This window comes from Nannospalax galili, unplaced genomic scaffold (assembly GCF_000622305.1).
Source record: "Nannospalax galili isolate Female #2095 unplaced genomic scaffold, S.galili_v1.0 scaffold128, whole genome shotgun sequence".
Lineage (NCBI taxonomy): Eukaryota > Metazoa > Chordata > Mammalia > Rodentia > Spalacidae > Nannospalax > Nannospalax galili.
Window position 1 is genome coordinate 272180 of NW_008360322.1, and position 18218 is coordinate 290397.

General features: G+C 39.4%; 1 protein-coding gene across 2 annotated transcripts in view; it reads left to right on the forward strand.

The window, feature by feature from the left end:
* The window catches only part of Stk32a (serine/threonine kinase 32A), a 164206-nt gene extending 146189 nt beyond the window's left edge, over positions 1–18017 (forward strand). Inside the window, exons 8-13 of one of the 2 annotated variants that reach the window (XM_008825237.3) lie at positions 3085–3182; positions 12474–12590; positions 14035–14160; positions 15582–15710; positions 16333–16397; positions 16971–18017. In XM_008825237.3, coding sequence (XP_008823459.1) covers positions 3085–3182; positions 12474–12590; positions 14035–14160; positions 15582–15710; positions 16333–16397; positions 16971–17064 — 629 coding nt within the window. In that variant the 3' untranslated portion in view covers positions 17065–18017. The remainder of the gene's footprint in view (positions 1–3084; positions 3183–12473; positions 12591–14034; positions 14161–15581; positions 15711–16332; positions 16398–16970) is intronic. The other variant, XM_008825238.3, reaches the window with a different exon arrangement.
* Positions 18018–18218: the final 201 nt, after the last annotated feature.

An 18218-nucleotide genomic window follows, 5' to 3' on the forward strand; every position in this document is an offset into this window, starting at 1 on the left:
AGGAAACTCAGAAATTATTGTGCTGGATAGGCTTATCCTCCAAATGACCAGCAACAGATGAATGCCTTCTTCTCTAGCTTCCACACCGCCCCCTTACTTCAAACCGGTTGGACACTAAGACTCTCCCTAGGAAGGAAGGGCAGAGGGAGACAGTCACCCCTCCCACCCAATCAGCCAGCCTTAACTGCATGAGAGGGAGGGACTCAGGATAAACACAGAGGAAGCAAGAGAGGAAGAGGGTGCTTTGCCATCTTGGACCTGCAACCTGAGGTTCAGGAAGCTGCAGCTGAGATGTAGGGGAAAGAAAGACCCAAGGGAGCTCATTCTTTGTAAGTAGCCCCCTCACTGCCATCATATGCTTTGTTCGTAAGCCCAATAAATATTTTTATTCCCTAAACTGTAGTTTGGAGGAATATTTTCTCAGTTGGTTGTAAGGACGGTGGGAGGAGGGGCTGGCAGCAGGCCTGGAAGCCAAGCGTGCTCCTCCCAGCAATAAATTTGTCTTTCACATTGTAAAAAAAAAAAAATCAACATTATTTACATAAACTTCAAGATGGTGAGTTCTAGAGGAGTGGCTAGGACGGAACACAGTGGTGAGAATCAGACTATACATCTTAATGTGCATAATGGTTACATGGGCATTTGTTTATAGAGATGTTTATTCTTTTATGCTTCTTCTCAGGATCCAGGATCTTCTCAGTTAGGAACAGTCCCTCAGTATCTTCCTGCCTTGTTTCTTCTCTTTGAAGGCTTAAAGAATGTTAGGGTCCATGACTCAGTGGGTCTCTTCTGGAGAACAATGCACGAGTATGGAGATGCAAGAATCAAGCAGAGTTTTATTAAACCAGCTAGCTAGGGCCGACCGTCCTTCCCAAAACACGCAGGTCTGGTCAGAGCGATCGACCCTGAGGCAATTTTAGGTAAAGATTATATAGGCTCCCACAACCGTTACACAAAAGCCCGCGTTTATACAGCCAATAGTTTCAAAGCAAGCATTTCACAAACCAATAACTTTAAAACAAGAAAAATGTTACAACTCCCTTCAGGTGTCTCAATCGGGGAGAGATGGTTGGTATGTGCCTGGTACGACTCTTTTCTGTTATCTTGTGTAAGCAGACATGCCTACAGACATGACACAGACCAGACAACTTGCCCCTATCTCCGGATGCCTGTGTCTCCAGCTGAGTTAATTGGTTACAAGCAGTAAATTCAAACAAGCAGTATATTCAAACAAGCAGTAAATTCCTCTTTCCCTAACAAAGAACAATATATCTGAAGTGCTTTTGTATGTTGTCATGATTTTTGTTCTTAATGCCACACCACAATTCCTCAGTGCTTAGCACATCATGCTTAGTGAATGAATGATATCCAAATATCTTCCTGTCTGAAAACAGCAAGTAGAGAGGCGAAAAAAGGAGACACATAACTGCACTGAAAAATAGAGAGAAAGAATAGTCACATAACTTCCAAGAAAGCTCATATTGACTTTTATAGTGTAATGTTTATTTGGTTTGGCATTTTCCCAGCACAGTTGGTCTAGTTATACAAATTGTCTGCAGATCCTCTAAGCACAATGTCTGACATCTGTCACTGAGGGGACTACCTGAGATGACTTATAATACAGTGCTGAAACAGTAAAGCAGAAGTATAGTTCATTTTCTCCAGTGCGTGGGAGCACTGTGGGGTTGGGGCCATTTCCTCCATGGCTGCTTTGGGACTTGGGACTTGCAGAAAGGATGCAGTGATGTGTGAAACATGAACTCCTCAGGGTGTGAGGTTCACTTAGTCCTGCAGCATCAAGCTCTTAGAGTCAGTTCCAAGTATTCAAAATGTCAATATTCTACCCCTATAATTGGATGCTGTGCGCAGAAGTTTAGTGAGAATTTGAGGGCACAGGTAAACAGGCTTGGGTAGGCAGATCCTCGGCCCTCTGGATTTCCTTTGCCCAGAGCCAGCAACTTAGTACAGGAGACTTGGGATCAATCCTATATATCCTTGAGCTGTGTAAATCCCTGCACTATTATGGATGTTTTCTTCTGCAGAATAGTTTCTGATTTATTTTTATCTTTTATATTTTGTAAGTACCATGCACTATGCTGAGATATTGGCATGCATTGTTTCATTTAATTCCTAATTGTCAAAGATTTTTCTAGTCTTGCTGGTACAGAAATTATACTATGTCAACTGATTTTCTCAAGGGCACAGTAAATGGTGGAGGCAGAATTTGAACCTAGCACGGCTCCAGAGATAGTGATTACAACTATGGCTTCAGTAGTGTACTTATTTGTGTATTGATTTAATAAATATCTATACACTGACTCTAAGTAACAGGTTCTGTACTAGACCAGATATCTGTCCTTGCTTTGTGCTCCATTTCTATTCTGACCTTTGGGACTGAGGTATATCTTGGAAGTGTATGACAAAGTACTTAGAGAGCTCAACTGAGGGGTGATCTCTAGAGGTCAGTTGATTGCTCTCTGCATTCCCGTGGAGTCGATTCAGAGAACTGCAATTTCAAAGTGTAAATGGTCCATGGCTATTGCAAAACCTTATATTCCCTAGAGTGCCCACTGCCTATTTTGTCCAGTCCTCACCCACAATGGGAAGCTTCATTTGTTCCCCCTGCAGCTTCTAGGTGTCCCCAAGACAGAAAGCCAATCCAGTGTATGTTGCATACAATTCTGAGCATCATTTGCAATCACAGTATACAGTCAGACCCTCTAGTATGAACATTCCAGATCTGGATAGCATTGTCCTCCCAGCTTTTTTTTGTTTCAGAGTCAGCTAAATATTTGAGGCCTCCTCGGACCCATGTTTCAGTAGGTTCATGATCCATATAAGAGAAGAGTTTGTCTGTCAAGGCTTGTGTGTGCCTGTTTGCATTAGTTGATGAAAGAGACTACTGACAGAACTAAGGAAACTAGCAACTTTAGCCTGCTATGAACAACGTTAACAGTGGGTAGTAAACGCCCATGAGAATGTCTATACTTTTCCTACTGCTAATTCTTCTTTGGAGGAATGTGTTGGGGAAACAGGTTTCTTAGAGTCTTGGGGAACAGCACTGACCTGCTCTGTGTCTTGCAGCCCCTGAGATGTTCAGTTCCAGGAAGGAAGTGGGCTACTCCTTTGCTGTGGACTGGTGGTCGCTGGGGGTGACGGCTTATGAACTCTTGCGAGGCCGGGTATGAAGACCTGTATGTTCTCTCTTCTTATTCTTGTAGCAAGTCATATTTTAAAGATATATATATTTATTTTATGTTCATGTGTGTGCCAGAGTGTATATTTGTGCCCCACGTGTGTGCAGTGCCTACAGAGGCCAAAAGAGAGCAGAGAATTCCCTGGAACTAGAGTTGCAGGTGGTTGTGAACCACCTGATGTGGGTGCTAGAAACTAAACCAGTGTCCTTTGCAAAAACAGCAAGTGCTCTTAACTTCTGAGTATATCTCCAGCCTTGCAATTTCTATTTTAGAATGAAAGAATGTGTTGTTTTCTGGGAACTAAATAGTTTATTTGAAATCACTACATTGTGTGATGTTAATATTACCCCTTGAGACTTCTGCACAGATTAATTCAGTGTCCTACATGTGTGACCAAACCTTTCAGTTAATATTAATTATACAGATGAATTAAATAAATAGAATGGATGTTATAAACTCCCAAAGAAAGGAAATCAACACACCTCACTATCTTGGGTAAATATACGTGCTTGTTTAAAGAAAATTTGCAACCACAGTGCAGACCTCTAATTCAAATACACCCCTCCAAAGAAAGTGTGAATTAGTAACACAACAGAACTCATGCCCTATCTTGTTGGTATCCTGTCTGTCATTTTCCCCCTGGGTATGGATTCAGTGGCAAATTGGAACAGTATCCTTTTCAAAGAAACATTTTTTAAACAAAAACTCTTTTCTAGGAAAAAAAAAAAACAAGAAGTATAATAAAGTTATATTTTAGACAATTTTTAAAATATTTATTTTATTTTTATTTTATGTGTGAGTGTATTACCTGCATGTTACACATGTCAAGCAGTGCCGCAGAGGTCAGAGAGCATTGGATCCCCTGGAACTGAAGTTAGAGACAGTTGTTAGCCTCCATGTGGGTGCTGGGAATTGAACCCTGGTTCTCTGCAAGAGCAGTCAGTGCTCTTAACCTCTGAGCCATCTCTCCGGCTCCATATTTTGTATATTTTTAAAAATTATTGCAGAATTTAAATATCCTCTAAGATTTTTAACCTAGCTCAGTGTACCATAGCAACATACTATAGACTGGATAGTGTAATACTTTTATTTTCTCCCAGCTACAGAGGCTGAAAGACCAAGGCAGAGAATAAGAAATTCTAGATTCTGGTGAGGGCTTTCTTTGTAGTATACAGACAGTGTGTCCTCATAACACATGAAAGGGGAGGAGAAGGATAAAGGGAAGGGGAAAAGAAGGAGGGAAGAAGGTAGGGAGAGAAAGAGAGAGCGATCGAGAGATCGAGAGATCGAGAGATCAAGAGATCGCATCTTCTTCTTCTTGGAAGGTCAGGCTCTGGGGCTGGAGAGATGGCTCAGCAGTTAACAGCACTGGCTGCTCTTCCAGAGAACCTGGATTCAGTTCCCAGCACCCATATGGAAACTAACAACTGTTCGTAACTCCAGTTGCAGGGCATTGGACACCCTCCTCTGGCCTCCACAGGCATTGCATGACATGGGTATGCTTAGATACATGCAGGCAAAACATTCATACACATAAAATAAAAATAGATAAATTTTAAAAAGGTCAGGTCCTATTCCTATGACCTATGGCATAATCTATCCCAGACCATCTGCCACATATCCTGTCTCCAAATGCCATCTCAGTGAGGATTAGAGCCTCAGCATTGACTGTGATGAAGGACACATTCAGACCATAGCATTTCAATCTTGGCCTACCAAAACTCATGTCCTATTCACATGCAAAATACGCTCACTACTTTCCAATAACAACACAGACCTTCTCCTTCCAGTATCACCTTGAAAGTCCAAAGAGTCATCTAAGTTTCATCAAAATCAAGTACAGATGAGACTCAGGGTATGATTCATCCTGAGGCAGAATTCCTGGCCAACTGTGAACCAGTAAACCCAGACAGATTATGTGCTTTGAAAATAAATGATACAGTGGCAGCCCAGACATAAGACAGATAGTACCATCCCAAAGGAGAAAAACAAGAGATCGAGAAGGGCACCAAGTCCAAGGCAAGTGTAGACATAAGAAGGCAAAGTCTATTACACAGTAAGACTCAACAATTATTCTCCTTGACCATAAAGATGGAAAGAGAAAATCATTACATTGTGTGAAATTAAGCAAAGAAAGACATCCACCACCCCACTTGTTTTTGGAAAATGAAATCGCTGATCACATTCAAGTAGAGATGGGCTGGCAAGATCGCTCTGTGGATAAAGACTCCTGGCACCAAACCCGAGGACCTGGGTTCAGTCTCTACAAATCATATGTTAGAGGAAGGAACTGACTTCCCTAAAATTGTCCTCTTGATCGCCACATGACTTCTGGGTCATGCCATGCACACCCATACATATGGACACACAGACACATACACAATAAATAAGTGTAAAAGAAATTAAAGTGTAAAAGAATAGAAGTAGTTAGTAGAGCAGAGGTCACTAGAGGTCAGGAAGTGGAGGGGAAGGAAGATAGAGAGAGTAGTTCTGATTTCTGTATTATAGTACAGTAGCCATGACCTGACACAATTAATCACACATTTCAGAATAACCCTAGAAAAAATGTTGATAGTTCCCACTCATAGAAATAAAAACATTTGATCGGTGTACACTATAGTTATATATTGAATTAGAAACTCAGCCACACAAATATGCACAAATATTATATGCTAATTAATACAAAAATAGGCCATGATGGTGGTATACTCCTTTTATCTCAGCACTGAGGGGGCAGTGAGTTTGAGGCCAGTCTGGTCTATGTAGAGAGTTCCAGGCCAGCCAGAGCTGTAATAGATTCTGTCTCAACAAATAATAAATACAAAAAGAATGAGCTTTGATTTAATTACCTGCTTCCAGGTCTCCTGGGCTGATAACATCCCTCCTATTCCTGGTGTGAGAGATTCACTTGTGTGGCTCTGCAGGGGATCTGACCACATGGGTCTCTGCCTACTCATTCTGCTGGGTTAGATAGTGGTTCTGCCCTTTGAAACTGAGGTAGAGGCAGCCCTAAGCCCCAAGTCTGTGCTCCCTGTTGGCAGTATTGATGGTCTCTGAATCATCATTGGAGTACTTCTTCCCTTGACTTGAAGCATAGTGCACATTGACAGTCAGATAACATATGATCCTGTCTTCTGAAGTCTGACACTTTTCCTTCACTCCAATCTGCTTTGCCATGCCCTGTGTTTCAAACCAACGGTATTTCTGCTGGTATAATCCCACCTTCATCGCTGCCTTTGTTTGAGAGGCTGTAAGTCCATCAGCATTGTCTAATCAGTTGTCCAGCCTTAACCTTAGTGTTCTCTTTAAAAGAAGACGTTTGTGAGCTTATTCTCTCTTATTTTTTGTCATGTTTTGGATTGTATTTGTTTTTTTGCTTTGATTTATTTTGCAACATAGATAAACCAAATAATTTTACAAATTTTCAATGCCTGCTTCTTTTTTGCTCAATAGTTTTCTATGATTTATCTCTCATCTTTTGAATTTTACTAAAAGCAATAAGGAGAACCAAGCCACTCCAAAACTTTTGCTTAAAAATCTCAGCTAAGCTGCCAGGCGTGGTGGTGCACGCCTTTAATCCCAGCACTTGGGAGGCAGAGGCAGGGGGATCTCTGTGAGTTCAAGGCCAGCCTGGTCTCCATAGTGAATCCAGGACAGCTGGAGCTACAGGGAGACCTTGTCTCAAAAAGACCAATAAAAAAAAAATCTCAGCTAAATGTTCAGTTTCATTATTTATAAGTTCCACCTTCCACACAACATTATAGCACAGTTTAGACAAGTAACTTGCCACTTTGTAACAAGAATCACTTTTCTCCCGTTTCCTATACCATGGTCTTCATTTCTGTTGGAGACTTGATGAGAATTGCCCTTCATATCTATATTTCTAATATACAGCTCAGAAGTCTTCCTACCTCTACCCATTAGCCATTTCCAGAGTTGATTCCACATTTCGGTAGTTATAACAACATCTCACCTCTCAGTACCAAAGTCTAAACTGGTTAGGACAGATACTTAATTAACTTCTAAAAAAATGTATTATCTAAAATATGAAGGCTAGAAGTCTGGGAAGGTGTCAAGCAGTCAATTTCTAGTGAGGGCTGTGTCCTGACTCACAGATGGCTGTCTTCTGTCTGTGTCCTCACATAATGGAGAAAGATATCTCTCTCTCCCCTTCTCTCTCTTTCTCTCTCTTTTCTCTCTCTTGTCCCATCATCATCATCATCATCATCATCACCATCGTCATCATCATTAGGCCACCAATTAACACCATGAGCCTCTCAACTTTATGACCTAATGTAACTACAATTACTCACCAAAGGACCTATTTCTAAATACAGTCATATTGAGTATAAAAGCTTTGAATTGTGAAGGGGCAATGTAGGCTGTATGTTCTCACTGTCCAATCTACAGACTGTTGTGTTAATGACTGTAAAAGTTTAAGCTATCCCACAGAACCAAGGAATTGAGTCTCAAGTCATCATCCAGATAGCATAGCCTACCTAGCCTTTGGAGTTATTCTTTCCAATTCAGGCCACAGCCCTCTTCCTAGTCCCGTATCACTATAACTTGTATATTAAGAGTACTATATCATGACTAATTGGCCAACTCATATACCAAACAATTACTAAGAGCTTGGGGCTGTTTCACCATGATCCAATGGCTTCATTAATCTTACAGAAGCAAAGAAGAGAATAACTCACCACTTATCTGCTTCATTCATTCCACAGAGTTCATCTCACAGCACAATGATATGTTCAGGTTCCCACTGACCTTCCCTGGGAGATCACAATAGTCCCACTTTTTAAACATATCTGAATTTTGATGAATAATTCATAGGAATGAAAGAAGGTCCCCTTTGTCAGCCAATGAGCAGTCTCAGTATTACCTGTTTCTTTGCTATGATGGCTCTGTCCCATTTTCTAAAGAAATTTAAGAAATGTCTATGATATTCATGATTATAATGAGAAGCAGGAAGAGAATCGCTTCAAAAAGCAGAAACATTTCCATTCCTTCCAACCTCATCCTCCAATTCTTCTCCCAAAACAAAGCCCTCAAGGCTTCCCATCTAGCTCCTTCTGTGTTTCAGGGGAATGATATCCTGACTCCACTTCTGCAACACATTGGAGAAACAAAGACTACATAGCTTCAGAAAATCATCATTCTTCTTTCCTTCCGTATTATTTTAGTTTCACGGTCGCTCCCTGTGATCTGATGTATCAGCATTGACAAATTCATTTTTAGAAAGCAGAAAATTGACCTTTCCTTTAGAGAGTATACACACACACACACACACACACACACACACACACACACACACACACACCTTCTCTAGGTTTCTTCCTGTTAAAATATTGGCTCTATTAAGCCAGGCATGGTGGCACACACTTTTAATCCCAGCACTCAGGAGGCAGAGGTAGGCAGGTCTGTATGAGTTCAAGGCCAGCCTGGTCTACATAGCTAGTTCCAGGCTAGCTAGGACTAGAGGGAGACCTGTCTCAAAAAGACAAAAAAAAAAAAAAAAAGTTGGCCCTATGGTTGCAAATGATACCTCCTTTAACAAACTATATGTAGACTAATCTTATTGGAAAATATAGAAAAGCACAAAAATGAAAGAATCAACTTATTCTGAGAGCAAAAAATACTTCTCTTCAAGACTCTGGTTCAAAAATCATCAGTTTGAAGTTGGTTATGGTAGCACAAAATGAGAAACCCAGCTCTAGGAAGTATCAAGCAGGAGGATTACCATGAGTTCAAAGCTAGCCTGGGTTGCATAGTGAGACTGTCTAAAATCCTAACAGTCTGTTACATTCACTATCATATATTTCTATTTTCATATGGGTAATCTATTTTCAGAGATATTTTCATATGATGATATATAGATATCTTTCAACAAAATAGAACCGTACTTTAACTTTCTGTTGAGATTTATATTATATATATATAACTTTATATATTGTAATATCTCAATGTATTTTATGTTTAAATGTATTTTGTAAATTACCTTACACATTTTCCCAAGCATATCAGTTTTTATATTTTCTTTGTTCTACATTTTTAGATTGTTAGTTCATTAAAAGTAGGGCATGTATCTTGCATAATACAATATTATCGACAGTATGTAAGTTTTCCTCAATATGTAATAGAGTTTATTGAGTGAGTGGAGGAGCAAATCACTATCAATCAATTTTGACACATTCTAGGAAAGAATCATCAAGGAGATGATATGTGATTATGTTGTAAAATAACCTAATGTGAAGAAAATGAAATACCAACATTTAATTACAGATATTATAGTAACTACACCACAGAGAAAGTGTGCCAAGCCACAACTTCTTCTTCATTTGCAAAGTTTTATCTATAGAAAAAAAAAAGTGTTCCAAAGAGAGAATGTGTTTGAAAACACCCCTGCAGTTTCTGAACTTGGTTGCTATTTTGGTGAATCTGCCCTTAACTATTAACGTTATTTGCTGTCTCTGTCTCTCTGGCCCTGTTGCTATTGAAAGGCAAAGATGCCTGTCTTTTATAGTTGTATATTGTCCATAAATACTAACTCCAGACAGCTACCTCTGTAGCTTTGTACCATAGCTGCAACTCTTTTTCTTTCTTAAAGAGAGTCACTTTGTACCCCAGGCTAGCCTCAAGCTCCTCATTCTACTGCCTGTGCTTCCTGGGTCCTGGGCTGGAATAACAGGCTTATGCCATTCCATTCTCTGACACTATTTTGTTTTTTGTACTCCTAAACCACAATCACAAGACACTATTTAGTTCTTTCTAATACCTAACCTTTTCTACAGCCTCATTTGTTACATATTCTGCCTCTTACTTGATAACCCACTTATTGTTCTTTGATATAACCTTTCCTGCACTGTAATTTTTCTTTATTCCTTGTATCCAATTTATTTAAGTGTGTGTGCCTGTGGTGGTGGTATAAGAGCATGTATCTGTGCGCTCTATGTAAGTATTTTCTGTTTCTTTATGTAGACTCTAGGCTTTACTAACATAACAATCATCATTTTCCCTGTTCTTCCTTGCTTAAACAGTGCCCAGAAGAGGTGCTAGAATGTGGAAGGTATTCAATAAGTGTTTGACAAATGAATAAATACATAATTTTGATAGTTGATGAATTCAGGTGAATTTCAAAATTTAGGACTAGGAAAGGTGAGTAAATGAAAAAGATGCAATTTGATTTTTCTATGAATCGATATGGCATGTTTTTTTTTATGTTGCATCAATCACATAATCTCCTGTACTAAAGAGAAACACAAAATTTTAGTTACTTCTTGCATTCATAGGTTAATTAACTCAAGTTTATCAAATCATTTTGTTTTCTAGATGGCCAATAGATAATAGATTCAGAAGTAGCAATGATTTGAAATAGAGAAAAAACTTAGAAGAAAAGGACATAGGTCTGCCTATGCATATAGCCCTGTGAACTTGGATATGTTAAGCCTGGGCTGAATCTTTCTGGTTCTCATGGACAAATCCTATGGAATAAGCCACAGCGCTTCTGGCCAGTAAGAGTCAACTTTGGTTGTAGAGATAGGGCTTCTAGCACTTGTTTCCTGATACCTAGGCCAGGCCCTATGTCCCCATCATTACCAAGTAGTTTAGCTACAGTCCTTTAATTAGTCTAGAGAAAAGAAAAATGTACGGCAGTTGTTTTTAGATCTTTCAAAACCTGAGAAATATGACCTAATTTTCCTTTGGGGTGGGGGAGGTCACCTGGCACTTCTTGAGTAATCTATTCTGACTTGCCATGTGTGGAAGTAAGCCTTTCTTCACCTCACTGTTATTGAAGATGCCTCTTGTTAGTCAGTCTTCACATTTATGTCTTCTCTTTGCTATACACAGAAAATAAAATCGCTCTGTGCCGTTGTCAGATGAGCATTATTTGTCACTCCATAGAGAGTGACATACATGAGCTCTTCAGATCTCCTCCGTAACCTTATACAGTGGTTCATTTTGCAGACGAAGTAGCTTTATCTTGTAGAAGAAGAAACTGAGGCTCAGAAACGAGTGACCTGCTTAGCACCCAAATCCTTCTGACCCCAGAGCTCCAACACATGGTTGCATTGTGTTATCTCATGATTGGCTACAGAGAAAAATGAAACACTTCCCTTCCTCCAATTCAGTGATAATTTAAACATCTGGAAAAAAACAGGCATGTGGCAAATGTGCATATCTATATTAACTGTCCTATTATTAATCTAATATGGAAGTTTTGTTTCCATGGACCGTGAATGTGAGTATAGAATATTCTGGCTTTAATTTGCTTGCAGCTCCCGTAGAAGACAGGAAAGCCCAGTAAAGTAGAAGCGATAAAGGCTTCCCTCTAGTGGACAGCTGAAAGAATCACAATGAAGCTCTTAAAAAAAGTTACAAAATAACAGGCTGCCAAATGGGAATTTTCATACATATTTCAATTTGGTGTTTAATTCTTTTACCCAGCTAAAGCCACAGATGAACCTGAATTTTCTGGAAAATTTTTTTTGTTATTTATTTGTTTATTTTTTAAGCTTTTAGCCCACCATAAAATTCTCCACTGTGAATTCCATAGAACCAGAGACACCTAGAATATTTGAGACTGGAACTGATGTCTTCTGAGGTGTTTTCTTAACTTCATTATGCTTCCTTTTTACATGGTTTTTGGTTGGTTTATTGCTTTAAAGGAGTCTCTTTAGGCCAGGCTGGTCTTGAACTTGCTATGCTATGTAGCTAAGGCTGGCCTTGAACTCTACATCTTCCTGCCTCTACCTCCTAAGTGCTGGGATTACAGGCACAAGTGCCACCACACTCAGCTTCCACTATGTTTCAAACAAGTGAAAAAGAGGTTATGGTAAAATTATGGATCTGTTTATAACCCACCTTAGGTACTAATTACAAATTTTTCTATTCACTATTCAGTTTTATGTAAAACTGAATATGTTTTGTATACTTGTATGTTACTTGTATACTTGTATAAGTTGCTTACAAAGCAAATTGAAATCAGTATCTCAGAGGCTTATTCAACCCGCTGAAATATTTTATTTGTATCTGTAGGGTTATTAATTATTAAAGCAATCATTTTTATGAGAAATTTTAGGTTTATGATATTTCTTTAAAAAATTGTAGGAGTTCTGGCAACACTTGACCATATATCCTGTATGGCTACCTGTCAATCAGCTTGAGGGATTATTGTTGATATTTTCCTCTTTGAAATCTTAGCAAATACTTGCACCTTTTATATTCCTTTGACCTATAAAAAAATGAAGCCTCTTATCACTTTTCTTCCTTAAGAGACCATATCACATCCGCTCCAGTACTTCCAGCAAGGAAATTGTGCATATGTTTGAAACAGCAATTGTGACTTATCCTTCTGCCTGGTCCCAAGAGATGGTGTCCCTTCTTAAAAAGGTGAGACAGGAGGCATCGTGTTGGAAGTCATGATAGGAAACCTGAGTTCTGACTTAAGGTTCAAAGTTCTTCTGCAATATAGACACAGCCAGGCTAGCGTACATCTGTAAAATGGTTTTTGCAACTGACCGCTTTCAAACGTATGCCTTTATTACTTCAACCTACAATCAACCTTCAGCTGTCTCAATGCCTCTTCAAGTTCACCGTGTCCAAAATGGCATTGTTAATCTCTTTGTTTTTCTTGGGCTTCATCCAACGTTACCTTTCCCAATGACTGGCCCCTCCATCACTCCATCTGTGCAAGCCAGATACCAGAGTCTGTTCATTATTTCTGTGCCCAATCCATCGCCACACATTGAAATTTACACCTGAATATCTACTGACCCTCACTTAGTTTTGTCCATGACCATCTCCCTAATCCAGCTGCCATCCATCTGTTCTCATAACTGATCTGTCTGAGGTACTTCTGCCCTTCCATTCTCTTCTGTGCTTTTTCCATACTCCAGCATCTTTCTCCTTGGTCTTAGAATAAAGATCAAACTGCATTGTGTGCTACAAGTTTTTAACTGCCTCTTAAGCCTTAGTTTGAATTTTTGTCATCCCTTGATTGGCTTGACTTTCTGTTTTTCCTTCTCTTCCCCTTCTTCAGCTTCACATCTCTACGCAAATTTTACACATGCTACCCTCTCTTCCTAGATCACTGTTTCCAGCCTGGCTTTCTAGCTCCTTCCCTAAAATCATTAGTGCCATTCACTGATTTATTCCACAAATTGCTTTCTACAAGCTCTTTTTAAGTATCAGAACTAAGAGAATCATTTGGAAACACAGAAATTTGACACTGGTCTAGTAAATACTATATTGTCTCAGCGTCAATTGATTAGTCTGCTTGGATGGGGAAAAAAACTTGTTTGGTTGCTATTAAACTTCAGTCTATAGTGGACATGGTGTGGAGCTGCATGTGAGCCAAGAGCAATGAGACCACATGTTGGTTTGAATGGGTCAGAAATCAAGGCAAAAATACAAACAGCAAACAAATAGGAAAATTACTGGCCATTTTACATCATTTCTGAAGCATAACTTCAAGTCTTAATTGTGTAAAGCTATGCTCACTTCATACTGTTTTTCATGATTTGGACTGATGTTTAGTAAACACACTTACCCAATAAGAGATTCAAGAATTGAAGCTTTGTTTAATTCATGAGACAAGCTATTTGTACCCATTACATTGCAAATGCTACTTCTACTGGAATCCAAAGTTATATATTCTCTAATGATGTACATAGAGAGGATATTGCCTTGTGAAACCACTTTTGCTCCCTTTCTGCCACAAGGGACTCCCCTTGGATAGTAAAGTCCTATAGTTTATAACACTTAGAAGAAAATTTTAAGACTACCCACTTGTCTGACCTCCCTTGTGATATGGATGCTTGTATTTCATTGGCAGCTACTTGAACCTAATCCAGATCAACGATTTTCTCACTTGATTGACATTCAGAACTTTCCTTATATGAGTGATATGAACTGGGATGCGGTTCTGCAGAAGAGGCTTATTCCAGGATTTATTCCTAATGTGAGTCACTCCTAACAAACCCTAATAGTTCCCATACTATGTTCACATTAGTCTGTGTGCCAAGTCCACCTCTCATTTGATGATCCCACCAGTGTTATAAAAATGCCCAATACCAGCTTTACAGATGATGAAACTGAGGCACACATGGGGTAAGTTGCTCAATAGAAGTCACACAATTGGCAAGGGGCTAAACTGGGATATCCAGGTATATTCGCATCTGGGTTTATAGGTTCTAACCATATTTTCTGCTGTACTTTTATTGGAAAGTTTCTAGTCTCCAAAATAATCATTTCCGTGAATATTCTGGTTGGAACAAAATGTATTCCTTTTTCTTGTTGCAAAAAGTTAGTCATTGATATCCACAGAGGTCTGAATCAGAAGGTTGAAGGCTGTTGAGGTTAGGGAGAAGGTTTGTATTCATGCCTCATCTTTTGTTCGTTTTATCTCATGGATCTATATTTTTAGGAACAAATAATCACAGAGGAATAATTTGCACTGAATGGGTACCCAAATAAGGGACTTTGTGTCCCACTACAGACTGTGGGTTAATGCGTAGGCCAGGATCCTACTGAGGCCTCGAGCTCCTTCCCTGCCTGGAATTTGAATTGCAAAACTAAGTACAGGAACATTGGGAAGAATAATGTGCTCCTACAGAGACTTGGGAAAACAACTCTAAGTTTTCTGTTCAAGTCCAAGGAAGGCTCTTATTCTGGAGAGGTGAGAGTGTGTGTAGTTGTTCCTGTGAACAGCTGAGCAAGATGCCCAAGTGAGTGCATCAGGTGAAAGTTCAGTGAAGAGAGGAGAGAGCAGTGTGACAGCATTCTGAGGGTGTGGCTTTTTACCTTAGTGAGCAATAGGAACGTGCAGGCAGGTGTATGTAGGTACAGGGTTGGGGGATGACTGCAGCAAACTCTTGGTACCACCCACTGAGGCTCCCTCCTTCCTTCTGTTAGCCATTCCTGGTGCCTTATGAAATGCTGTACGGATCTTAGGCTTTCTGTGAATTCGAATCATCTGAAGAACTTATTAAAGGGCAGATTCATGGCCTCATGGTCAGAAACGCTGATTTTAAATCTGGTGGACACTTTAGAAGCAGAGCAAGCCATTGAGGTGATTCTGAGCTACATGGTCATTAGAACAAACTCTGAGAAACCCAGAAGCCCACACCTCAAAGAATTTTAATTTGGTTTCCTTTATTACTCACTGAAGGCTAGTTAGAAGTTTATAAAAATAAGCAAACTATGCAGTCAAAAAAGTTGAAGATAATGCTGGCAATAAATGATATAAAGTGTCAAGTGGGAATCCATGCTTATTTTTTGACTGCCCGATTAGGACTGAGTGTTATTCTCTGTGTTAGGTCTGGTATGTTTTCAGAATGATGCAGGAACCTGAGGACTGAGCCATGCTCGTCTTTCTTGCAGAAAGGCAGACTGAATTGCGACCCCACATTTGAACTTGAAGAAATGATTTTGGAGTCCAAACCTCTTCATAAGAAAAAGAAGCGCCTGGCAAAAAAGGAGAAGGAGATGAGGAAATGCGAATCCTCTGAGGTAGACAGGTCCACCCCAAGCTCAGGGTGATGCAAGCCATTTCACAGATGCTGTTGGGAGGTCATCTCAGTACCCTGCTTTTGACTGATGTTGGGGGCTTATAAAAATGAGGGGAGGGACAGCTAAAATGGCTATTTGTCTGTACTGTACCCTTGTGATTCCAATCAGTAGTCAGCTATCAGAACAGAGATCCTCAGCATTTGAAGGATATAGTCCTTATTTTTCATCATGTCTCCTGCAAAATATGTTACAAACTGCTAAACGAACAAGTGCAGAGGTCCTTTCCAGGGACATGGAGGGTGGTTGATAGGTAACCACTAGGGTGTTAGGGGTGATGTTGTAATTAACCTTCAGTTTACCACTCATGCCTTACCAGTGGAAGCTATAAGCACTCAGTATCATCCAGAGTTCCAGAATCATTACAATAGATGCTGCCAGTGCAATTGCCTAGATGGGAGGATCGCCCCTATGCCTTTTTTCCCAGACTCTGCTTCCATTTGGAAACTATTTCAGTACTTCTTAGACCTAGGCTGCTTGGTGAATACGTTGTATGTTTATGGCTGTTCAGAGTTGGTACTCACCTGCTAAGTATACCTCTATTTTTCCAATGTTCACCTTGAAGACATGCCTTCTTCGAGAGCACCTTGAAACTGTCCAGAAGGAATTTATAATTTTCAACAGAGAAAAGTAAGTAACTCATGGGAGACTATCAGCTTAAAAAAATGATGTTTTTCAACAGATTTTATTTACATAGACAATGCATTTTTAACAGTTTCTAGTTTTCTGATTATAAAAATGATGCAAATCTATTATAAAAGTTTGGAAATTCAGAAATCTTTTTTCTTGTCAGTACTTTTTAAATTGGTAACTTAACCTAGTATCATATTTTTGCTTATGGGAAGGGCAAAGAACTAGGTTGTAAACACAATGACTTTTTAAAAACCTTTTTAAAAATATACATTTATGTAGTGTGTGTATGTGGTGTATATTCACCCATACATATATATGGAAGTCAGAGGACAACTTGCAGAGGTCAGTTCTCTCCTTCTACCATGTGGGTCCTGAGAAGTGAGCTCAGATTGCCAGGTTTGGTTGCAAGAATCTTTGCAGGCTGAGCTAGCTTGCCAGTGCAGTGCAACATCTTTTAATGATCTCCTTAGCTCATACTTCTTTATAAATTTTCGAGTTATAGGCTATCATTTCAAAAGTTTAAACTCATTTCTCTTTTGAAATAACAATACTCTCTTTTTTTCTTTTAAGAGTGAAAAAAGACTTTAATAAAAGGCAAGCAAATATAGCCTTGGAACAACCCAAAAACCCCCAGGAAGAGGATGGTCAGAATAACAACCTGTAAAGCCTCAACAGCTTCTTGAGACAGTTCTTGGTACCTGGCCGGAAACTTCTGATTCACATCAAGAAGAGCCGTAGTAGTTCTTGCCATTCCATACCACATGACTTAGAAACTGTGAATGACTTCAAAGGAGGCAGCACTCTCCAGTGAAGAGACCCCTGGTTCTGAGCTCCTCAAATCTCATTTCACCACTAATTAGCTCTGTGACCCCAAGAAAACTCTTTAACCTGTCTCTGCTTTAGTTTACCCCCTGAAAGGAGATTAGCATAGATGAGCTAGTGTTTCCCTTGTTATGCAATTATTATTCTAAACAGCTTTTATTTTTATTTCAAAAAATGAATATTTCCATGTAGATTTATTTTTTCAGTCTTTCTGATTACACTGTGACAAATGGATATTGCATACAGGGAGCCTCCTCGGGGTTAGAGGATATCATACAGAAGCCCGAACTCCAAAGCCTGATTGCATAGGAATAAAGAATTCCATCAAGAATAAATGTGCAAGCTTAGATTAGAAGTAGCATAGACATGTTTTCTCAACTTCCTCTAGTGGTATGGCCTTGGTTAGTTGAACTTGGTAATGATGGAAGGAGCCCCATATGGAAGTTAGAAAATGCTGCAAGTCAGGACACATTATTTTTCTTTTAGCAAGGCGGTTGTAAAATACTGGACTCTGTTGCCATGTTCCCATATGCTTGCCCCTCGGGGGCTAATTTTCTTCTGAAGATCAGCAGAGATATACTTCTGGAGAGGATCAGAGAATATTGTCACTGAAAGCATGATTATTTCACATAGTTCAGTGAGGTCACACCTTACCGGAGAGTTATCTTGCAAGTTAAAGTGAATTAAGAAGCTAGTACAACTTAACTCTTCAAAAATCTCTAACTCCACATAACATAAAGGAAGCACTTTTTCTCAGTGAAACAGTTCAGTGAGATGCTTTTCTGTCATTAAGCATGCCACTATTCTTATTTTGTTTGGTCTTTTATTCTTGATCAATATAGAATTATTTAAACATATCTATAGACTAAGTATATATATATATATACTTAGAAGAACAGGATGTCTACACATCCCAGAGGTCAAGTTCATGGAAACTGATGCCCCTATATTATGCTCAGTGTAAGATGGCAGGTAGACTTGCCTGGGTGCTGACAA